This window comes from Phoenix dactylifera, chromosome 8, assembly GCF_051530095.1.
Source record: "Phoenix dactylifera cultivar Ajwa chromosome 8, Ajwa_hap1_PhDact_Kaust_v1.1, whole genome shotgun sequence".
Taxonomy (NCBI): Eukaryota; Viridiplantae; Streptophyta; class Magnoliopsida; order Arecales; family Arecaceae; genus Phoenix; species Phoenix dactylifera.
In genome coordinates this window covers 27,345,614-27,369,703 of record NC_143197.1, presented here as the reverse complement: position 1 = coordinate 27,369,703, position 24,090 = coordinate 27,345,614, and the positions used below count along the sequence as shown (strand labels likewise).

Genomic DNA, 24,090 nt, shown 5'->3' with positions numbered 1-24,090 from the left:
TGAAGTATAAAGATGCTGTGTATTTAGCTAGTGCATCAAAAGTTGGTCGTATTTTGGACACAAGTTCTGAACCCATTATTGCCTTGCAATGAAGGGACAATTTACATCTAGCATTATATCTCTTTAAACGCATAAGAGAAATAAAAATAGCTTGATTTTGCCTATCACTTTGGTTCTCGCATTTTTAAGATAATTTGGAAATTTCATTTTTTTCCAGAAATATAATATATGTACATACATGTGTGCATGTGTGCATGTATATGTAAAAAGACAAATGAACCGCAAAATTATTAATGACATGACAAGTATGGTACAACTTAATATATATAAATATGAACAAAGGCATAAATGGCATGAGAGATGTGGTTCATTGTCACATATCAAACATCTAGTGGTCCTAGGACTTGTAAAGGGTTTAGTCTAGAATATGCCAATCTTGATATCCATTAACCAAATCTTCATTCAATTTTCCTGCACTCGTAGGCTTGGCATCGGGGTCCATCAAAACCACAAGCTAACAAAATTGTTCAATATTTGCTTAATTATTAAGGGGCAAAATCTGGTAACACTATGGTATCTCTCTCATCTTAATTATTAATAATAATTTATCATATTTATTTTTTTGACATGTGACTAACAAATTTTTATCTTTTCATGATTTTTTGAATGCCCTATTGTGTAATAAGAATCACTCTTTGGTTCCTAAGATAACTCAGCATTTTTTCGTCCCATATTTTTGGAATACCCTCTCCATATGTTCAAATTTATATTATCCAAATATTTTCTATTTTCATGATGACTTCCTAGGTTGTTGGAAATAATTGAATCAATATGAATCCATTGTAAAAACATTCAATTGATACACAACAAGAAAAGAGATTGAGCGAGAAAATAAAATATTTTGAAAATATCACTATTTTCAATATATTCTAGTAAGGCACTCAATGACTTTCATTATCAATAGGCATAAGTTATGAAGCCAAAAATGCTTATAGCCATATAGATATACTTTGATGAATTGAATAACTAATACTTGTACCGAAATAAATCGATGACATGGCATATGATTATTTTTTGCATGCCGTAGCATTCATTTCAATCTATTTTTTCACCTTGGATTGAACAAATACAAATATTTAATTTTTAAAGCTGGGATAGCTTGAAACACATTTCTCATGTACTCACAAGGCAAAAGAACCCGGATATAAAGGATGAAGCATATGCACTCAAGAGATGGAAGGTTATTGTTGAAGGCTAAAATTGCTAAAATTGGAGAAGATAGGAGAAACAATCAAATAGCGAATGCATGCATGATTGGATACGAAAGAATGAGAGAGTGAAAGGGTTGCAAAATAGCTAAAGAAGCAACAATGACATATAAAATTTTACGAAAAAAGGACATTGAATAGTCAAATAGATGAAGAGTAACATGAATCTTTTTCTTCAAATATTTACACACACAGAGAGAGAGAGAGAGGGAGATGCAACATTTTTTCTCTCTTAAAATTTTAATTTTATTTAAAATTTTGCGACAATGTGGAACGCACATGATACTCCGATCTTACCCTATAAACAATGAAAGGCTACGCACATAAATCAAGCTACATTTTTGAGTTCTTCATTTTTTAACTTGACATCCTCTAGTTGCAACTATATTTTATGAACAGGATCAAGGACAAAGGCAGAAAAGTCTGGAACATAAACCTATCCAATCTCACAATGCGAAAAACACAACGGTATTAATAAACCATCAACCTTGGCGACGCTAACTAAGCAGCTCACTCAGGAGAAATATCACTATCAAAACTCACGTGCAACGCTCGTGCCGTGTATCAGTGACGGTCGAGGGTCATCCGTAAAAACGCTTCCTTTTCTCCCCGATCTCATCCAACTCCCATCGAATTCCAACCCCACCGCCGCATCTGGCAGCGCAAGACAAAACCAGAACAAACGTCACCGATTTTTGAATTCTTTCAAACCCCGCTTTTGGCTCTCGTGCCGGCGCCGACACTCCCCCCTGACGCCGTGCGATTTCGCACGCTGTCCTCCCACGTGCCAACCCACACCGCCGACGCCTAACCTACCGTCTCCCACGTGCCAACCGGAACAAATCTCCGGTTCCACCTCCGTCCCCCGCACTTTCGCTCTCCAAAGCCCCCTCCCTCGCGTCCAAAAGAAAACAAAAAAATTCCCTTCCTCCTAATTGTTTCTTCTCCCCGCTCGCCGGCGGAGCCAGAGGGAGATCCCAAATCCAAGAAGACCACGACGAGACCTCTCCTCCTTCACCATCTGATCCATCGCTGGAAGGGCGTTTCTTGTGTAGATTCGTAGAGAGAGAGAGAGAGAGAGAGAGAGAGAGAGAGAGAGAGAGAGAGAGAGAGAGGAGGCGGCGATGGCGACGGAGGACGAGAAGTTGCTGAAGGAGGCGAAGAAGCTCCCGTGGGAGGAGCGGCTCTTCCACAAGAATTGGAAGGTCCGGAACGACGCCAACATCGACCTCGCCGCCCTCTGCGAGTCCATCTCCGATCCCAAGGATACCCGACTCCGCGACTTCGGTACGCCCCCGATCCGATCCCTCATCCCTTTCCTTCAAGGAACGACCCTTTGATCGCCGCGATCTGGGGATCGGTTGCTTGGACGGATGAATCCCGATTTTAGGACGGGGATGTCTGTTTGAAATCTAATGTTTTTCCGTGTTTTGGTTCTTGACTGGATCTGAGGTGGCCTTGCTAATTTTGTTGGTTTCTGATTTTTGTTGTGGCGATTAGCGCCGTTGTTTAAGAAGACGGTGGCGGATTCGAATGCTCCTGTACAGGAGAAGGCTCTGGATGCCCTAATTGTGTTCTTACGGGCTGCGGATGCTGATGTCGGGAGGTATGATTGCTGCCTGTCGAGCGGCATTGGCTGGCGTAGCAGTTGTATGCTTTCTTTGATGATTATGATTGTTTGTTGGATGGATTTTGTGAATGCAGGTACGCGAAGGAAGTGTGCGATGCAATTGTTGCGAAATGTCTCACTGGTAGACCCAAGACTGTGGAGAAATCTCAGGCGGCGTTTCTTTTATGGGTGGAGCTGGAGGCGGCAGATGCTTTCCTGGTAAGAAGATGATAGCATCCATGAACCCAGAACCCTGGCCTTCTTGCATAAACTATAGTTCATCCACTTTTCCCCTTTTCTTTCCCCATAAAAAAAACACTACTACTTATTCAATATACCCATTGCTTTGTCCATGATTCATGATACAACGACAAACAAGTGAGGTAACGAAAAAGAATTTGCCCTCATAAAACTGAGTTCGTCGTTAGATTTGCTAAAAAGGTTCAGTTTCTATTCATACTGCTTTTTATTATGTTCAGTTTGTGGTTCACAGTGAATTATCACACGTTTTCTGTTCCTTGTTGTAGGGTTTTAATTTTAAGAGTGTAGAATAGTGTGAATTTAATATGCAGAGAATGGCTGCATTGCTGAGAACCATGTTATGAGGAGTATGATACCAATAATTAGTATACGAGTTGGGGAGGAACGAGCCACTTATTTTGGGGTCTTTGTTCGAAGTTTCTGCAATCGTGATCTAGCAGATGTTTATGCATGTCGTATTGCCTCACACATGTCTATAAGTCATATATGTGCTGGGGAACTGTAACACTTATGTTTGGCTATGCATGTCAACAGGTGTCATTTTTTTTTAAATTAAGGAGCGGTTGCTGCATTGAGCATAATGCCAATGAGATTATGTTGTTAAGTCCACTTTTTCAAATTTGTAGTGGAGATTTTTTTTTTTCAATAAAAAGTTCATATGCTTTCATGACTGCAATGCCTTACAATGATCGCATAATGATGTTAATATTTGCTGGGATTCTGCTTGGGGACATTCAAACCTACAAAAAAAGTTTGTTAATTTAGATTTCTAGCCCTTATCCACAGTCCTCTCCTCTTTTACCTGTGATAGCTTCTTTTCAATGATTTATGATGCATTAGTCATACAGCCCCCTAGTATAACCAAAGATAGTAATAGCAACCTTGTATTATAGGTCTGTTAATGTAATCATAGTGGTGGTTACTTGTGAAAAAACAACTTCTCTCTTTGAATTCAGATCTGGATTTAGGTCTGGATTACACTCAACTTTTGATGCTCTGCTCCATGAATACTAAAAAATCATCCTGTAATCTGTTCTAAGTCAATGAAAATGATTACTGCTGTAGGTCAATTGCAAATCTGTTTCTGATCTGGCTGTAAAATGCTGTGGAAAGGATGTCATTTTATCACAGAAAGAAGAAAACTTAAAAGAACAAAGGAAAAGTGGAGGAAACAAGAGAAGATGAGAAGAAGAGTAGAAGGAAGAAAGAAAGTGGATAGGAGAAAAAGCCCGCAGCCTGCTTATGTTTGGGTAAATAATGCCACTATCAGAATTTTCTTTTGTAAAAATAAACAAACTAAGCCTAATCAGCTGGTTGATAAAGCCCTTAATGTGGTTAACTAGTTAAAAATCTAACCCCAACTAGGACATTTCAATTAGGAAATAGCTCAGAGCTTAAGCTGCCAACCTGAACTATAGCTAAAAGCTTTAGCCTATGACTTTTCATGTCCGAGGAGTCTTTGAATAAGTAATGAAACGTGTTTTTCATAGTCAAGATTGAGTACAGATTAGATGCTCCAAGTAAGAAATAAATCTCAACCACAGGGAATATAACCATACAGTTGGCATTTTGTTGGATTTTTTTTGAGGGCTCCAAATAAGAAATAAACAACTGACTGAATTGAACCCTTTTACTAACTGATTGGCGCTTCATTACATTGTAACTAGGACACCTTAAAGAGACACTTTGCAGTTCAGTTGCCTCAGCTACAAGGACTAGCTTGCCACTTATTTTATCCTATTTGAGAAAAGTGACTGTTAAAAAGGAAAGCAAGGTCAGATCCTTTTCCTGATTTTATTGGTGTCTGGAAACCATTCCAAGTACTCCAAAAACTTCTGAGAGTGAAACTAAAAGAAAATTCTGGCAATATTAAAGCTCCAGAGAAGGATGATCAGGTCTTTATAGTTGGCTGGTACTTTGATCAGCAATGACTGGCCATAATATTTCTGTTGGATGGTCCTTCACTTTCTTTTGTTTGCACTATTAAGGGAGTGTATTATCACAAAATAATGGTGCGGGTTTGAGCCCTGGGGCAGCCACTTTGTGCAAAAGAAAAATTGCCAAAAGTTAAGTCTACCCTTAGTCCGCCCTGCCAGGACACCTGATTGCTGCGACCATATCTGGGTAATGGCCTTCTCATTATCACAAAGCAATGGTATAGAAGATTGCGTGTTGCTTCTGAAATGATGTGGAAATAGATTTAAAATACTTATAATTTTGGTTACATTTTATAAACATATATCTGTTTAAGTGATTAAAGCTTTTATTTTTTGCTGTATTCATTCATTTTATTTGTGCAAATAGATATTTGCCCCCCTAAGTGTTTTTTTCCCTTTGTGTCTGGCTCTATGTATGTCACTGTTTTTGATGCTTGTCTCCATGTCAAACATTTCATTGCCTTTGATCTCGTTGTTAACTGGTCGAGCATGTTTTGGATCTCGGATCCTTATCTTGATGATGAGCATGGAAAATTTATGAATTATATCAGATTGGTTTGCTTGGGTCATATTTGGTTAGGTCTTCTGGCTGTTCTGGTAGTTTGTAATTGATTGTATGGTTCTCATTGCAGTCAACTAATTAGGGTTGATATTTAATCCTGGCAAACCTAGGTATTGCAGACCCTGATAAGTGGCCCCTCAGCCCCCATCTTGACCATATGTTCTGTTCCTTCTTCACAATGTGGCTTGAATTACCGCAAGTTTTCTACTTTGTCTCTAGACACCTTAAATGTTTCTGTTGGGTATGTTATCTGATGAGTTTTGTACTCCCATTCAGTTATGAGTGCATTTCTTCTTCATGCGTTTTATCAGAATTCATCTCTAACTAGTGATGGTTCCAGTCAAGATGGATAGGATAGGTTGGGTCAGGACAGGATGGGTCATTATGGGTCATGTTTAGTATTCTAGGATAAGTTGGTTCAGGACAGGATGGGTCATAGGAGTTGACTTGTGGGATGGCTTGGATTGAATAGTTCATAATAAGGTTCTCTAAATATAGATAAGAAATGGGGGCACATTGTAAAATGAGAGTGCATTTGTTATATTGCACCAGTGGACCATGGTGACACCTCCATTTAGCATGTCATTGGAGTTGACTTGTGGGATGGCTTGGATTGAATAGTTCATAATAAGGTTCTCTAAATATAGATCAGAAATGAGGGTACATTGCAAAATGAGAGTGCATTTGTTATATTGCACCAGTGGACCATGGTGACACCTCCATTTAGCATGTAAAACGAGAGTGTTTTATCGAGTGTGCAATATCTTATTTATCTGACTTACACCAGTTCCAATCATCAAATGTTTGTGTGTGCGAGTGAGAGAGTGAGAGAGATAGAGAGAGAGAGAGAGAGGAGAGGGAAGGGGGTTTCATCACAGATTGTATCTAAGAAGAATTCTTTAGTCAATTGACTGAAATTATAAATATACTCATATGGTCAGTGATCATTTTTGAAGTACTGTCATAGATCTTTCGTAGTCAGCGGACTGATATCTCATGGTGAGTGGTTTAGTTGCTAGTATGCAATTTTTTTCTTTTTTCTTTTGCAAGACAATCTTATTTGGACTACACTTTGATTTCAGGAAGCCATGGAGAAAGCTATAAAAAATAAAGTTGCAAAAGCAGTTGTGCCAGCTATTGATGTTATGTTTCAAGCTCTGAGGTCTGCGTTTATTTTCTCTCCTAGTTGAGGTTTCACTTTGCTGATTTCATCATTTACAATAATCTTACTGTCATTTCTGTGTTAACTCTTTCTATGTCAAGTGAATTCGGGGCCAAGGTTGTTCCTCCCAAAAAAATTTTGAAAATGCTTCCTGAGCTTTTTGATCATCAAGACCAGAATGTTCGTGCATCTTCTAAAGGACTGACACTTGAGTTATGTCGTTGGATTGGAAAGGAACCAGTAAAATCAATTTTGTTTGAGAAAATGCGAGATACCATGGTGAGGATTTTGTCATTCTAGTATCATGAATTATGTTTGGTACTGTGCAGCTGAATTGCTCTCTCTATTTGTCTGAAGAAAAAAGAGCTGGAGGCTGAACTTGCCAATGTCACTGGAATTGCTAAGCCAGCTCGCAAAATAAGGTAATTTGATATTTTTTCTGTATCTTTTCTTCTGCGACTGTCTATTTTTCTAGAACTGAATCACATGTTAATGGTTGGATAGCATATTGTAAGAGATTCCATGTTCCAATTTGATTCATGAATGGCAGAGGGATGACCACTTATTCAACTGCACACATCAAGTTTGTCTTATAATAGCAGAGGGATTGTTGTTCTCATAACTTGCTTATTGTAGTAGACTTAATGGATAGCAGTTCCATAAGGACTAGCTTTAATAAGGCCTATCATTGGTTTATTCTGCCTCCACCTGATTTATTTTTGATTTGCTTTAAGACAATGTCCCTCAAGTCCAGCTGACCACATTATTTTAAGTTATTGTTGCTTTGATCAAAAAATTGCGACTGGACAAAATTTAAGTTTATTACTGGAACAACAATGCCAAGCAGGTTGAGAATAAGTACAACAATCCTATGTCCACGAATCAAGCTGTACCTAAAAGATATGACATTCTTAATGGTGTAGCTAAAAAGTATATATCAGTAGAACATGGGCATTGGAAATTTACGAACTTCAGTTAAAGAAGTTTTTTAAAGTATTATTATAGGTAAAAGTTCTTCATGTGCTATTTATCCCAACTTATTCGTGGAAGAAAATCATTATAATGTTATGCCTTATCACATTGAAATTATAAACTTTCAGTTGACTTATTGTACATTGACAGACAAATATTAATCCAGATGATTACTAGTAGTATATGAAGATTGTGTTCCCCCTGGTATATCATTGATTCTAGATGATTAACTTGTACTATTAAAAGTTTTTTTTTGTTTAAATTTTGTATTGTTGAAGGTAAATTATAGATTAATGAAGGTTAAGAAGCATCTGAATTCTGTTTGTTTTCGAACTATTTTAAGAATTCATCCTCTTATGTATCTGACTGATCTACAACAGCCAAATATTTCTGTATGTCTTTATAGGCTAAGAAGATGTGAAATATCTGTAAAATGGCTATAAGATAGGCTTAGATTGAATACTTTTATACCAAATACTGATTAAATATCTTCGTGGAGTTGATTACATTATGGTCCTTGATTGTTGTAATAGCTTACCTCTCACCACACTAGTTTAATCCTTCAAGATATTGGGGGAGATCTTGCATTTTGTGTAAGCATGGCAATGGTAAACTTAAATAAATTCTGGTATCTTCTAAAGAATTTTTTACTGTGTTATATAGGTGTTTAACATGTATGAATTTTTTTTTTTTATATAAATCTAATGGATCTTAAGTCTCATGTCTAGGTTGTTGATGGGCTGGCCTGAGTGGCCTGAAGTCCCGATGAAATAAAAGGGGCTTATGCTCAAGGTTTAAGCTTTAAAGCCCATCAGTTTTGAAAGTTAGGAAACCCGACTTGTTTTGGACTGTTCCAGTTCTTAAAATTGTGCGAAAAATGAACGGCGCTCAACTTGTTCCCAGCAGGGCCTGAAAAAATAATCAGGTTAAAGTTGGGCTTGGGCCTTGTAACTTCAGGCCCAAGCGCCCTAGTTACTAATCCCTAGGCTAACTTCAGGCATAGGCCCGCCTGACTGATTCCCACGCCCCCCCCCCCCCCCAAAAAAAAAAAAAAAAAAAACAAAAGAAAAAGGGTTTCTCAGCAAGTTCGTATGATGTGTTGGCTAATATCAATATTATAATGACTTTGTTAGATGAAATATGACTAGTGATGAGAACTGTGAAGCATCAAAATCTTGCTTTACATGTCGTGTCATCTTTTGCATATGTGAAGCATCTCAAGCATGCAGGTTTGACAGGACTACTTTAAAAATTTAAGGTGTTTGTTTATTCTCGTTATAGGTTTTTTCTACTTTAATAGTGTTTTGAGTTCCCTTTTTACCTCAAGTTGAAGTTTGGGAAGAAATGACATGAAGAAATAACCACTATATGATATGCTATTAATACTCTGACTACTTTGTATCAGATCTGAGCAAGACAAGGAACCGGAGCAAGAAGCTGTTATTGAAGCTGCAAGTGCTGGTGCTTCTGAAGAATCTGTGGCTGATGGTAGTAAAAAAATTCTTTATAAATGCTTGTTCCAGTTTGAGCAACCAGTTTAAACCATGTGGTCGTTCTGATATATTATGTTGAGGAGGCTGATGTAAATTTACTTTCAGCTCCCCAGGAAATCGATGAATATGAACTTGTTGACCCTGTTGATATCTTGGCGCCTTTGGAAAAATCTGGATTTTGGGATGGAGTGGTTAGTGCCTTTTCACAACATTTTTGTGCCTTCATTTAATTGTTTTCTTGTTGAATATCTGGTCTTGAAAATTCACTGTGGTTGCTTTATAGTACACCTCTTAATTAATAATTAGTGTACATGATTATATATTTTCAGAAAGCTGCTAAATGGTCTGAAAGGAGGGATGCTGTTGCGGAGCTTACCAAGCTTGCTTCAACAAAAAGAATCGCTCCTGGGGATTTTACAGAGATCTGCCGGACACTCAAGAAGGTAGATTCGACTTTCACTTTGTAACAACCCAGGACCTCACCCAAAATGGCTAGCTGTAAGGTTATTATTTGGGTTCCTTGATCCTGTATAAGTACTCAAGATCTACCCAGCGAATAACCGATGTGGAACTAAACACACGCCCGCACGAGTCCTCACATACTCCTCCCGTTCAAGCCCTGACGTCCTCATCAGGCTAAGGGTTCAAATCTAATCACAAACACCATGATTGGCCCGTGGTCAGCCCCAATGGATCCTTGCTGCAGTGTCCCCTAGTCCACATAGGTTGGCTGGGTCCGCTCTGTGGACTAGGGGACACTACAGCAAGGATCCATTGGGGCTGACCACGGGCCAATCATGGTGTTTGTGATTAGATTTGAACCCTTAGCCTGATGAGGACGTCAGGGCTTGAACGGGAGGAGTATGTGAGGACTCGTGCGGGCGTGTGTTTAGTCCCACATCGGTTATTCGCTGGGTAGATCTTGAGTACTTATACAGAATTAAGGAACCCAAATAATAACCTTACGGCTAGCCATTTTGGGTGAGGTCCTGGGTTGTTACAAACTTTATTGGAGGATTTGATCATCTGATACATGGACTGCCAATTAGAACAAAAACATTCCCTTTCCTTATCATGTTTACTTTATTTTTGATAAATATCTTACAAATTATGTGCAGCCTGTTTTAAAAGTGCAAATGCTGACACACCATTTGATATAATTGTACACTTTTATAGAGATTCTTGTGCTAGTTGTTTAGAGCTCCTGTTCTTAATGCCCTGTCATGTCTGACAATTATAAAGTTTTCACCTCCTGCATTTTGTAATTCAAATAATCGGAATGAGGCCTGTAAAACTGATGATGGCTTTGTCTGTTTAATGCATGGATGACATGACTTCATACTTATAGTTGATTCCGTACGATTAAAATTTTCTCATTGTGAGTCTGGGTTGCAGCTTGTTACAGATGTGAATCTAGCTGTTTCAGTAGAAGCTATTCAGGCAATAGGGAATCTGGCTAGAGGTCTAAGAAATCATTTTGCTGCTAGCTCGCGCTTTCTGCTGCCTGTATTACTTGTAAGTAATATTAAAGTCTGATATTGCTCCTTTTGCTCTTGGATTATTGAATTCTAACTTTTGTCAAATGTTCTACTGTAAGCTGTATATTCTGCTAGCTGTCAGTCAGAGTCTTGGATATCATAAGGGCTTTTCCCACCCCTGCTGGCAGGATGTAGTAGCTTTATTTTTGTCGAATAGCATGAGAGCATTTTTCCTTCATGATGTGTTATCTTGAATTGTTACATATTTCAAGCTGTGCTTAGTGTTGTATATTGTATCATCTGATATGACATGCTTATTCGTTCTCTGTTAACAGGAAAAGTTGAAGGAGAAAAAACCAACTTTGACGGAGGCTCTTACTCTGACCCTCCAAGCAATGCATAGGTCAGCGTGCTTGACTCTTGGTGATGTTATAGAGGGTGAGTTTTATTCTAGTTGGTGGATGATATGCATCATTTGTTACCATCTAGTGTTTATATGTGCCACAAATGATATATTTTGGCTTAAAGATTTACAACAAATATCTTGCATCAGCTGTTTGGTACCTAGAATGGTCTATCATGGTGATATTTAACGTCATATCTTGCATCTGCTGTTTGGTACCTAAAATGGTCTACCATGGTGATATTTAACCCCTATTCGTTTAGAATAATATATTGATTTTATAAAATAAATGTTCAAATGGTTGGGAGAATTCTCTGTAGATTAAACATTTTTTTTAATAATGCACTAGCTTGAAAATCAGGGCACATGATTCTTATATACACAACTGCACATTCTATACTATAAATTCTCTTAGATATGCTTTGCTTTCACCAATATGCATCATTAGAAATGCTTGTTATACAGTATTAACTATTCAAAGCAAAAACCAACATTTAAGTAACTTTATGTTGGTAGTCAAACTATGATTCTTATATACACAACTGCACAGTCTATACTATGAATTCTATTGGATATACTTTGTTTTTACCAGTAAGCATTATTATAAATACATGCTGTACAGTATTAACTATTCAAAACAAAAACTAACATTTAACTGACTTTATGTTGGTAGTCAAACTAGTACAGGAGAAAGTGGGGGTTAATTGTGACGGTTTGCCAATATGCAATGCAAGTTAGGTGGTCCTTGAAAGATGCTATTCAACTATTCTAGGTTCATTATTATGCAAAAAAAAAAGTTGTAGAGTTAAAGGAGAGGGGAGACTGTAAGGATTTGGTTCACATAATCTTTTAGAGATCGGCCTTGGTTAGTAACCACATATTATTTGGTACTTTATGATGAATACATGTCACTGCAAACTGAGGGCTTTTGTGTATTTTTATCTCTGACACAAGTGCAACACCTGGATTATAAATTTTATCACAAAAACTTCTGGTGAGAGAAATTGTGGTTTTGGGAAGTCAGAAAGGTGGGTACTGAAGGAGAATTGAGGGTTAATGTTGTCACATGACATTGTCTTTTAAGAGGATAAATAAAGATTACATCATCTTGTTCTTTATTTTTTATATTTAGTTTTTGATATTCGGTCACCCAACAATAATCATTTGTTATAATAGGTAATGTAACAAGACTTCCTTGTCAATACATGCATTTCTCACGCATTTTGTTAAGATGGAGATGTATTATGGTTTATGCATTCATCGAGGAGTACGGCAAAGGGGGATTACATGGGGAGAATTTGGCAAGCAAAATGGTTAATTAAGCTGTTCATAGAGAGAGCTACTTTTAGGGACTGATAACATTTGAAATTACTGCTGCATATATGTATCAGATCTCACTCATTCGATCATAATGGGATTTTACTTGTTGGTATACTTGTATATCGCTGCATGGCCTCACATTCTCTTATAGAATTATGCATTGCCTAGATGCTTTCTTTTGTTGTTTGTCCAGTGAGCTGCCAAATGTTAATCCAACAATCCCATTTCCTTACAACTTTATAAGGGTTGGTTCTGATGATTGCTTTTATTAATGTGGTATTCTAGACACATTTTAATATGCTTCACAAGTCAAATTTCATCCACACTATAGATACAAAAGAAGTGTATTTTCCTCATATGGAATGAAAATTATGCAGGTTGGGGGCCTAGTGCAATTTTCAGAGTTACCCATCGGAAGACTAGAGCAAGCTACGCAATAGAAGTAAATCTAAACCTAGAATTTTGAAAACAATAATCAAGTTGCAAACTAAAAGATATGGATCTAGATGCTGAGGAAAAACTAAAATAAGGCCTTGTTGTCGCTAAGGACTAATGACGCCTTCACGATGCTCCATGACTAAGGACTCCACCAACTAACCGCTTTGCCAATTGCTAGAATCCACCAGGGTTATGTAAAATCCACGACGCAGAAAGAGAACACCAACGTTCACCCAATAAAAGAGAAGCTTTATTAATTTTTCAATGATAAAAATGAGTATAAGTTGGGGTATTCGTCGGCTCGAGGTTCCCTTACAAATCTATGAATGTTTGGGTACCCTCAGAGTCCAAAAAGAACAAGATAAACAACTCCTAAGAAACCTAAACTAAGTAATCTCGCCGCTCTTGGTCTTTCTTTTTTGATGGTGACTTATCTACCGTCCAATGCCTGTTAGGGCATTGTTAGATCAACCAATGGTGACTAGATTCACCATTGGTTGCCCTGGACTCAAAGTCTGTCTTGGAACAAGGGTTGGAGCCTTTGGACTGTAAGAGGTTGGATGCCTTTTGATAGTGACTATTTACCATTGGTTGGATTCTGATTGTGCATAGTTCAGTGTCAGTAGAGTTTTGGGCATTATTGCTTTTTTTGGGCATGGCTTTTTTCCGGCCTGCATCAGAAAATATCTTAGGACATTTGTATCAAGTTTTTGCTCTTTAATCTTACACTTCTTTAGTATATTTTGTGGATTCATATGGCACTCTGAATTTTAAATTGGACCAATCTTTTGCACATAGTTTAGCAGTTGTTTAAGTTTTAGTTGATTACTCATTGTTGCAGATGTTAGAGTGGCTGTGAAAAATAAAGTTCCGCTTGTGCGCTCATTAACACTAAGCTGGGTCACATTTTGTATTGAGACAAGTAATAAAGCTGTTGTACTTAAGATGCAGAAAGATTTTGTACCTATCTGCATGGAGGTGAGCAAATATCAACACCTATACTCTGTGCTTAATTTGTTATAGTTTTATTGAAGATATGTAGTATGATCTGTTGGGTATATATATATATGTATGTATGTGTATATATATTCGAATATTTTTGATGCGTCTATTGGATATTTATAGTGCTTGAATGATGGTACTCCAGAAGTGAGAGATGCCTCTTTTGCTGCTTTGGCAGCTATAACTAAGGTAAGAAGTGCCTTTCATTTCGTATGCATCAAGAAGATTGCTACTTTCTACAACAAGCATGAATACTCATTGTTGTTTTATCTCTTGCTTTTGTAGATAGTTGGTATGAAACCTTTGGAAAAATCATTAGAAAAGCTTGATGATGTGAGGAAAAAGAAGCTATCAGAAATGATTGGGACTACCAGTGGTGGTATGGTTACTAGTTCAGGATCAGGTCTGAAACTTCAGTGGCATATTTTTGTATTTTTATCTTTATAAAACTTCAGAAGATATCCTTTGTCCTGATGTTGGTTTGTCTGATGCCAGCTCTGGTCTCAACTTCAAGTGGAAGTATTTCTGGTCATGGGGTGAGTTTATTCTTGGTTTTGTTCATTGATAAAAACACCCTATGCTCATATTGGTAACTGTATTTGTTTCTGTCTATTATAAAAGAAAGTTTTCTTATCCATTCCACTCTACAAGATTCTATTGAAAAAGCTTGTCTATTAGGTTGAAAACTTTCGTTGTGAAAATTGGTTAGATTAGCAGAAAACCGTGACATTTGGGTCAACAGAAAAGCACATTGGTTCTGTTGGAAATGCTCTGAAACTGAAAATAGCTTGATTTTAATGATGAAATATTCTCAAAGGAAAAACAGTAAAATGCAACAATAGGAAAACTATTGCATTTGGAGAATGATTATATTATACCTGAAACACATTCTTGTCGGCTGAACATTTAAAACTGCTTTAAAATTTTGTCAGCTTTTACTCCACTGGAAAGATACATCCCGTCTTGCTGGGCTTGTTCACTGCATGCCTGCTCGTTTACTTTAAGTAATCACTTTTCTTTTTGCTATTCTTTTTGTACTTTTATGGAGATTTGTGCTAGATTCGATAAAGATACTACAGCGATTCATGTTTGTGTTGCACTGATATGTATGGGAAATTGTATGGCATTCTTGCTTTTGTGTTCCAAGTTGTCATTGTATAATTTATATGGAAGATCTGTTTCTTTTAGATAATTAATATGTTATATTGACTTGTTGAACCAATTTGTTAGCAACTCCTTATCCTTTTCTAGGTTTTCTGTTGTATAGGTGCTCATTAGTTTTTTCAATCCAGTTAGTTACTGTAAATGATCATTATTACCATGGGTACTGGAGAAAGCTGTTTTCTTGAATTATTTATTTTATATTTACGCCTATGGGAACTAAAATCAACTTTTTTTCCTCAATTATTTGAAGCCTGCTGACAGCTCATTTGTGAGAAGATCGGCAGCGAGCATGCTTACAGGGAAAAAGCATGCCCAAGCAGCAGTGAGTTGCAATTTTTACTAATCAAATTTATATGTGGAGAATGTCACAGCTGCTTAGTCTTAACTTTTATCTGATTGATTTATAATGGTATGGTATAAATTCTTATTCAGTTGACTACTAAGAAAAGTGGCTCAGTCAAACCAGGCGCTGTGAAAAAGGCTGATGGGCCTGGAAAGTCAAAGGCTTTAGGATCAGTCGAGACTGAAGATGTTGAGGTATTTTTGTTATTAGGAACTGAATCTTTGACTTGTTAACTTAATGAAAGATCTGTACATGGTAGAATATCGACGTGCAATGCTAATGAAAGCAAATAATTTGATAAAAAAGCAAAATACTTTCTTATTTTTCTGTGGGCTGCTATTCTCTGTAGATGGTTCTTTGAGTGGCACCTTGTGATGTGTCAAAATCTTGTTTGCAGCCAGGTGATATGAGTCTGGAAGAGATTGAAGGAAAATTGAGTTCTCTTATAAAGGCTGAGACAATATCTCAATTAAAGAGTGGTGTTTGGAAAGAACGCCTTGAAGGTTTGGTGTTATGCTCCACAAGCCATCTCTTTTACTTCTTGTTGCTGTCTTTAATTATAATGTCTTTGATTGGATGAGGAATTAACTCTTTAGTTTTTGTTTTTGTCATCAGGTTTATTGTTTCTTTTAATCAGATTTTTTTGTAGAATTACTGGAATGATGGTGAAGTTAGTTTTAGATGTCAACATCTTTCGATATGCCTTTTTTCGCTAAAAAAATTTCAGTCAATGTCTCTCAAGCTTGTGCTTATTATCCTTCATATGCGTCATTTATTGTGTGCACAAGGAGTTGGCTATCATCTTTTGTTTTGATGTGGAACAAGAACAAAATATCTTCTGTAGAGATGAGTATTAGGTGGCTCTTCCTTGCTTTCTTTTTTATTTGACACTATAGTGGGTGGCATTGTTTATTAGAACTTTAAAAGCTTATCCAGAAAGCAATGCAGTTGGAATTTTTGTAGGTACTTCGTACACACGTTTTTGATGTGCTGAGACCCGTGGAGAAGATACAGACTACAGAACAATGCCATCTCTTGGATCTTGCAATCTTCTAATGGTCATTTTCAGCTAGGCTAGCAGAAATAGGTGTGACTTATAGAAAGTGGTCGATGAATCATTGGTGCAGTTCTAGGCCTTGGTCATTGTTCCATGGTATGGCCGGTAATTCCGCAATCACGATTTGTTTAGAAACTTTAACACAGTGAAGCTTCTTATTCTCTGATTGTGTGGGATTTAAGACATAAAATGAGGCAGGGACATTTGCTTGAAACAGGCTTTTTTTGGTTTCTAGGCTAGACACATCATTGTAGAACCCAAGTAAACTATCCCTGGAGTTGGCAAAGGGCATCTACTTTACTATCTTTGTATGATGCATTGCTTCAAATCAAGGTGGTGTCTGATTTTGCTAGAATTCCTACAGCTGCTAGACATGTCTTTTGAAAGGAGATTCTGGGAATATATAATAGATTCTAGGAAGAACTCCATCTTACATTGAGAAAATAAGGGAGTAGAATTGTTCTGCCAGCTGAGGGTGATACTTTTTAATGCTAATTAGGCTGTGATTTGAAATTTGTTAGTGAATCATTACATTGCACCTTCCTCTTAGACTTTCATTCAATTTAGGTTGCAGTTCATTTTGTCAATTGGCGAATCCCAGTTTTCTTGCTATGCCTGACTCGTAAAACTTAGCACATAGCATAGCCTTTAAATGTCTGATCTTTGCCTATAAGGGTGGATATATATTAGGACTTTGAGTTGTATGCAAACTCTTTAGGGCAGCCTTCTTTGTTGAAGGCTTTTCTTGGAAAATTTTAAATGATTAAGATCTGCACGGGACATGAAGAAGTAATGATTTGTTCCAATGGAGTTCATAATTAAGCTATTTGGAAAATACTTCAGAACAATATTTGATTTTCTCCTTATAGATGTGATAATGTGGTTGAATGTTGTGAACTTTCTTATCTGAAGCACTGTACAAATTTACAAGGGATGGTAGACTGTTGCTGAGTATCCTTTTTCTTTCCTCATGGTTTAGTTAGAATGCTTGATTTGCTTATTGCCCTTGTAAGTGTGAATGGTACAGGTCACCAAATTTAAGAGGGTGTAGAGATGAAATATTGAACGTCGTCAGTATTTAAGTTATTAAATGTGGCCTTTGCTTGGTGGAGTGGCAGAGGCTTGGGTTGAGAAGTGCAATGGCATGGGTTCGACTCCTAGGGCTGCCACTCTATGGAAAAAAAAATGTTTAAGGTTAGGTCTGTCCCTAGTTTGCCGCTCCTAAGATCTTTGATTGTCGGGAGCACAATTGGGTGCTTAGTTTTTAATAATATTATTGGTTAAAGGGGTGACATGGTGGCACTCAAGGGCTTTTCCTATGTCTCAAAACTTTTGTTCCAATTTATGAAGTTTGACATCATTATTGAAATTTTATGCTTTGAATATCAAACCTCAGCCCATTACAAAAGTATACAGATAAAATTTTTAAACAAGACATAATAATTCTAGCAAACTGATCCGGAAAGAAAACATAAATACAGTGAACTACTGACAGGTTAAAAAGTTTTGATGGAAGACAAGGAGTATACAACTCGAATGAATGTATTTTATAAAGTGGAACCGTGACCAGGTAGAATTCCTTGCCCCTACTCAGCTCTGGCATGGAGCAGAAGTGGTGGTACAAGTTTCATATGTGAATTTGGTGTAAGCACTAGTGGAAGAAATATGGTAGGCGTAAGTCAGTCCATTTAGGTGTTGCAATCAAGGGTTCCTGACCCGATTTTCCAACAATCTCATTTTTACTTCCATGATATGATATTGGTCATTGTTGATTATGTGCATGTATTTATGCTTGTCTTTATGTGTATGTCTGATTATTATGGTTGTGGTAGAACTTCGGTTAAGATTTACTAACACATGTTGCATATTTCACTAATGTTATATTAGGTTAATAAAGTTTTTGCTTTTGGCATAAGAGGAGTTCTAATGGATCCTCCATTTTTGGGAACAAATTGCATAGACATGAAGATAAAGTAGTTGATATTATATAGTTGGATTGAATCCTCCTGTCTTCCTTTGCCATTCAGATGAGCTTACTATGTGATTTAATAGGTGCTAGCGCAATGCTGTGATGCCCTGCATTGCTTTTCTTTGGGCACTTATTTTCTAGAATGAGGCTTACTTTCAAGAAAGATGTCAGGAAATTGCTATGAACTGATTAATTTTTCGGTCCGGTACTCTCTCTCTTTCTTTGTTTGCGCGCGCGTGCACGCACATGCACATTGTATGTGTTTTGGATTTAAACTATTAATGCGTAATTGCAGGGTATGGAGAAACTTATTTTATATGGAAGGTCTAGCATTCCCTGTTTAATTTTCTATTTTGACTTTTCTAATAGTATAATACATCCTAATTAATTTAAATACATTAAATATACAATGTTTTTGTTTCTTTTTAACCTTGTTAGCTCACAATATAGTTGAGCACTGAAAAAGCTACTTTTTTTTATGACAGCTACTGGCTTGCTAAAGCAGGAAGTTGAAAATCTTGGAGATCTTGATCGGTCTGCTGAAATTTTGATTCGTTTATTGTGTGCTGTTCCTGGATGGGGAGAGAAGAATGTACAGGTATTTCACTTTTTTTACTTTTTGTTTTTTTATAGAGCTGGGACTGTTGGAAGCCTGCTTAAAGAGTAGGGTGAGGGTGGGATTGAGCTGAGGTCTCTTGTCTCCATGCAAGAGACTTTACCAAGTGAGCCAGTTTCCATTTCAATTTTTATTTGATGAAACAGGTTCAACAACAAGTCATTGAGGTTATTACGTACATAGCTTCAGCTGTGAAACGCTTTCCAAAACGATGTGCCGTACTCTGTCTTCAAGGTATGTACTTAGTAGTAAAATTTTCATAGTTATCCTTCATAAATGTACATAATGTATAAATATAATTATGTTCCCATATGTACACAAATACATGCATGTAATTGTTAACTAACCACTATACTCCAAAAGTTTAAACTGTAAGGGAAGGGGTCAACAATGTATAACAAAACTCAACAATATTTGTATATGTGAGTATAATATTGTACATATGTGAATATGATTATGTGTGGTGAAACTAGAAAGGATAGATTAAGAAATGAGTATATTAGAGGAGTTGTTGGAGTTGCACAAATTAAGGATAAAGTGACGGAGAATTGGTTGAGATGGTTTGTGCATGCGCAATGAAGATATAAGCGGGCTCTAGTAAAAGGAGATACATTCATTTCTGTTGGAGGATGTAGGAGGAGGGGAAGACCGAAGGCTACATGGATGACAATTGTAAGAAAATATTTGCAAAAGCTTGAAATCACATTAGAGGTGGCCCTAATAGGAATATTTGGTGAATAAGGATCCATGGAGCCAGCTTGAGTAGTTGGGATATGGTTATGTAAATACGTTTATGTAATACCCTTGGGAGGTAATGGGTCAAATCAACGTCTACTCTCAAGGCCCAGCCTGCCTGACATGAACCTGTCCAACATGCTAACAGATCACTGCCACTCTAACCTGTCGGCAGGTCAGTGAGACTGATCTGGACCTGACTCTTGGAAGGAGGAGTTTAGGACAGTGGAAGAAGATAAGTGGAAGCGAGGATGAGAAATGTGGGCAGCAAACTAAGAAAAGAAGAATGCTAATGAATGGTGGTGATGTTCAATAAGGAGACAGGTGATAGACTGCTGCAGGGAGGCAGTCTGTAGTTGGGTGGCGGAGAGTGGACTGCTGCGTGTTGCCAGTCTGGCAGGATTTGGTCAGTTGGCAAAGATGTGTTGTCAAAGTAGAGGAGGATAGAGTGGAGGAAGAAGAGGAGAAGGAAGATCAGGAGGACATGGCCAAGGGAGAAGGGGGAGGAAGAGAGGGAGGGGAGTCAGGGCAGTGGAGAGATGGGAAGAGGGTTCAGGGTTTTTGTTTTATAACACAGATTTTACATATATGAGTATTTTACTAAATTTATGCATTATGAATAAATGGGTTGGATCGTCGCAACCTGAACTTGATGTGCCAACTGGTCAACCTTTTTTGGACCCAAACCCAACCCTTGGAACGGACATTTTCGGTACTGTCAGGTCAGGTTTACTGGGTTCTTGTCAAAATTGCCTACCCTATATACTTGACGAGATACTTTGGTGGCTTTAACTTAACTTAATACAGCATGGTTACCTTAACAATATCATTCTAAGTTTCCCTATTGTTGTTAGATAGAACATTGTTAAAATTCTGAATAGAATTCTCACTTAACATATTATACCAACTTTTTACAACTTGTTCTTGCCTTCCTTTTTTTGTGGCTTATTATTGTAGTTTGCCTTCTGTTTATTTTGTCTTTTGCTTTCAGTGAGTTTGTATTTATGAAAACCAACTCTTACAGAATTTTTCTGAGTCATACTTCATTTTGACAGGCATAAGTGAAAGGGTTGCTGATATCAAAACACGTGCCCATGCAATGAAGTGCCTCACTACTTTCTCTGAGGCAGTTGGTCCTGGATTTATATTTGATAGAGTAAGCAGAGATGGGATTATGGTTTAGTTTCCTTATGTGCTTTTATATTAAATATGCTGTTTTACATATCTGGAGCGTTGGGATAGAATATGCATTTGTATACTTGTTTTCAATTTATTAGGTAACAGGATTGACAACTTTTGATTATTACATTGTAGCTCTACAAAATCATGAAAGGACACAAAAATCCCAAGGTTCTTAGTGAGGGTATACTATGGATGGTGTCTGCTGTTGAAGATTTTGGGGTTTCCCATTTAAAATTGAAGGTGTTCATATGTTCTTTGCTTATTTTGCTATGTGCTATTTCTACATTATAGGCTTTTACAGCTATGTTTCATTTCTTCTTCTTTAACTGACAGAGTGCTGCTTTGTTTTATTGTAGGATTTGATTGATTTTTGCAAGGATATTGGGTTGCAATCTAGTGCTGCTGCAACAAGAAACTCGACTATCAAACTGATTGGAATGTTACATAAGTTTGTTGGTCCAGGTGATGATCCTTATTCCTTAATTTAGCTCAGAATGATGGCTGCTCCTGATTTTTGTAGAGTTTCTAAATTTTTGTTCTCTGCAGATATTAAAGGTTTCCTGGCTGATGTCAAGCCTGCACTTCTTAGCGCTCTGGATGCGGAGTATGAAAAAAATCCATTTGAGGTATAATATTTAGTGCTGGTCTAGGAAGTTTAGATCCTTTAGTTCAACATTTGTGGTACATTTATTTCCCTTTTATTTTTTACCTTTTGAGAGAAAGGAGGGTCTTGCCCCAACCCAGCACCTGGGCGTAGGTGGGATTCAAACCCAGGTCGTTGGGTACCACAACCCAACGACTTTACCAGCTGCACTAGTTGACACCCACAATATTAGTAAAAATTATCATGTTAATTGACAGGGTGCTGCTGCAGCTCCAAAGAAAATGGTGAAAACCTTAGATTCCACATCATCTACATCTGCTGCTGGTTTTGATGGACTACCACGGGAAGATATTAGTGCAAAGATAACACCTATTCTCCTGAAAAATCTTGGCTGTCCTGATTGGAAGGTATGATGTTAATAACTATGTTCTTGAGCTTGAAAACTGTTGCCATCATCCGCAGGTTTCACTTTTCAGTACTATGTATGGCTGAGATAGATATGTAAACTTCAGGTTCGTTTGGAGTCTATTGACTTAGTCAATAAAATTCTGGAAGAAGCTCATAAACGCATACAATCTGCTGGCACTGGTATGCTGTCACATAATGTACTATTCGTAATTTCGTATGGTTGTAAGGTTCAGAAAAATTTGACTCATTTTGACTTTGTTCCTGATTCTTTTCCTATTTTTGACTATTAGGGGAGTTATTCGCAGCATTAAGAGGTCGTCTATGTGATAGCAATAAAAATTTAGTGATGGCAACCTTGTCAACTATTGGTGGTCTTGCATCTGCCATGGGTCCTCCTGTGGAGAAGTCGAGCAAGGTTTCACTTAAGCAAAAGTTTCTACTGATTCTTATTTTCCTAAATTATTTTGAAGTCTTGATGACATGATTACTGACACTGTATTTATAAAGGGAATTCTGGCAGATGTACTAAAATGTCTTGGTGACAACAAAAAGCACATGAGAGAATGCACTTTGAATACTTTAGATTCATGGATTGGAGCTGTTCAACTTGATAAAATGGTATTTGCTGATCCAAGGAGATTTCAGACAATTGTTTTCTGCTTTTGGCATATAGTGATCCAAAGATTTTTCGGTTTTCCAGGTTCCGTACATTACAGTGGCATTGGCTGAACCAAAGCTTGGTACAGAGGGGCGAAAAGATCTTTTTGATTGGTTGTCTAGGCATCTTGCAAAAATTAACGAGTCATCTGATGCTTTGCACCTACTAAAGACAGCTGTCTCTGCTCTCTCGGTATTGCTTACATGGATCATTCATCAGTGTCACTGTTCTAGAAAAATTTATGTATGATATATAAATTCATTCATTTGTCTGGCTTCTCCAGGATAAGTCAGCAGAAGTTCGAAAAGCTGCTGAATCTTGTCTAGGTGAAATTTTGAATATTTGTGGACAAGAAGCAGTATGTGGTTAAATTTTTAAATCTCTTTTGAACTTCCCTCATTGTTTATTGCTCTGGTCAGTCACATACTCCTAATACCTATCTTGTGGTTGCTTAGGTGGCCAAAAATCTGAAGGATTTGAAGGGACCAGCTTTAGGTCTTATTCTTGAGCGGTTAAAACTTTCTGGTCTACCCGAAGGTGTTCTTTTGCATCTTAGACCATTTTGTTTTGACATGCTTTTATCTTAGTTGCTGTCATTATTTTTTCCCTGTAATACCCATGATTGTTTCCCCTTCCAGAAGCTTCAGATTCCACCAAAGTGATTTCTACTGGTCTAAAATCCAGCACAAGAAATGCAAAACCAGGTTCAAATAGTTTCAGTGATCGTGGGTCTAAACATGGAAACAAGACCATATCTTCGGTCTGTTCTGTTGGCTCAACTTTCAAACTTTTTTCTACAAAAGTTTGTATGCTTATTTTCTTTATATATGGACAGAGAGGTGTTCCTACAAGGTCTTCAAAGCATGACACTTTTGTATCCGTTCAAGATCTTGCAGTCCAGTCACAAGCTATGTTTAACATCAAGGACTCAAATAAGGTCTGTTTTTATGAAGGAACACAATATGCATCAATACAAAGATTTTAGATGTCTGATATCTGCATGGTTAGCTATACAGGAAGATAGAGAGAGATATGTTGTACGCCGATTAAAGTTTGAGGAGCCACGTCCTGAGCAGATTCAAGATTTAGAGGTTTGTATTTCTAACTCCAAAGTTATCTGATTTAAGCTTTCGGAACATGGTTATCATTTTTTTCCCTTTTGAATAGAGAGAGAGATCTTTGGACGTCATAGGTGTCGTTAATTCTTGGGTACCTCACTTCTATTTCCTGGGCCCACCTGTTTTCTCTTGCCTCCTTTTCTGTCTGGCACCTCTAAATCCTACCAGTGTCCTTGGGATCAATGCATAACCAGCATGCCATCAGTTCATACGAGCTGTTCTTCAGGAATCCGACTATTTAGGTTTCCTGTATAAAGGCCTTTTCCATGTCTATCAACTATATATACTCTTTTTAAATAACCATCAAAATTATGCCTTACTAATTACAGGT

General features: G+C 37.4%; 1 protein-coding gene across 11 annotated transcripts in view; it reads left to right on the top strand.

Moving 5' to 3' along the window:
• The first annotated feature begins 1,988 nt into the window (after window positions 1-1,988).
• The window catches only part of LOC103717893 (protein MOR1-like), a 33,582-nt gene continuing 11,480 nt past the window's right edge, over window positions 1,989-24,090 (top strand). For 7 of the 11 annotated variants that reach the window (XM_088703351.2, XM_088703350.2, XM_039124870.3 and 4 more), the window contains exons 1-34: window positions 2,229-2,555; window positions 2,769-2,874; window positions 2,973-3,096; window positions 6,720-6,799; window positions 6,901-7,078; window positions 7,157-7,221; window positions 9,177-9,259; window positions 9,370-9,455; window positions 9,594-9,707; window positions 10,660-10,779; window positions 11,078-11,180; window positions 13,745-13,881; window positions 14,029-14,094; window positions 14,191-14,308; window positions 14,401-14,441; window positions 15,320-15,391; window positions 15,502-15,606; window positions 15,810-15,915; window positions 18,924-19,036; window positions 19,201-19,288; window positions 20,845-20,945; window positions 21,104-21,211; window positions 21,328-21,433; window positions 21,518-21,597; window positions 21,833-21,982; window positions 22,088-22,163; window positions 22,274-22,398; window positions 22,491-22,601; window positions 22,684-22,833; window positions 22,925-22,999; window positions 23,097-23,178; window positions 23,280-23,401; window positions 23,477-23,578; window positions 23,658-23,732. In XM_088703351.2, coding sequence (XP_088559477.2) covers window positions 2,393-2,555; window positions 2,769-2,874; window positions 2,973-3,096; window positions 6,720-6,799; window positions 6,901-7,078; window positions 7,157-7,221; window positions 9,177-9,259; window positions 9,370-9,455; window positions 9,594-9,707; window positions 10,660-10,779; window positions 11,078-11,180; window positions 13,745-13,881; window positions 14,029-14,094; window positions 14,191-14,308; window positions 14,401-14,441; window positions 15,320-15,391; window positions 15,502-15,606; window positions 15,810-15,915; window positions 18,924-19,036; window positions 19,201-19,288; window positions 20,845-20,945; window positions 21,104-21,211; window positions 21,328-21,433; window positions 21,518-21,597; window positions 21,833-21,982; window positions 22,088-22,163; window positions 22,274-22,398; window positions 22,491-22,601; window positions 22,684-22,833; window positions 22,925-22,999; window positions 23,097-23,178; window positions 23,280-23,401; window positions 23,477-23,578; window positions 23,658-23,732 — 3,531 coding nt within the window. In that variant the 5' untranslated portion in view covers window positions 2,229-2,392. Of the gene's footprint in view, window positions 2,556-2,768; window positions 2,875-2,972; window positions 3,097-4,248; window positions 4,389-6,719; window positions 6,800-6,900; window positions 7,079-7,156; window positions 7,222-9,176; window positions 9,260-9,369; window positions 9,456-9,593; window positions 9,708-10,659; window positions 10,780-11,077; window positions 11,181-13,744; window positions 13,882-14,028; window positions 14,095-14,190; window positions 14,309-14,400; window positions 14,442-15,319; window positions 15,392-15,501; window positions 15,607-15,809; window positions 15,916-18,923; window positions 19,037-19,200; window positions 19,289-20,844; window positions 20,946-21,103; window positions 21,212-21,327; window positions 21,434-21,517; window positions 21,598-21,832; window positions 21,983-22,087; window positions 22,164-22,273; window positions 22,399-22,490; window positions 22,602-22,683; window positions 22,834-22,924; window positions 23,000-23,096; window positions 23,179-23,279; window positions 23,402-23,476; window positions 23,579-23,657; window positions 23,733-24,090 lie in introns of those variants that run through there. The other 4 variants (XM_039124869.3, XM_039124868.3, XM_039124871.3 and 1 more) reach the window with 3 other exon arrangements.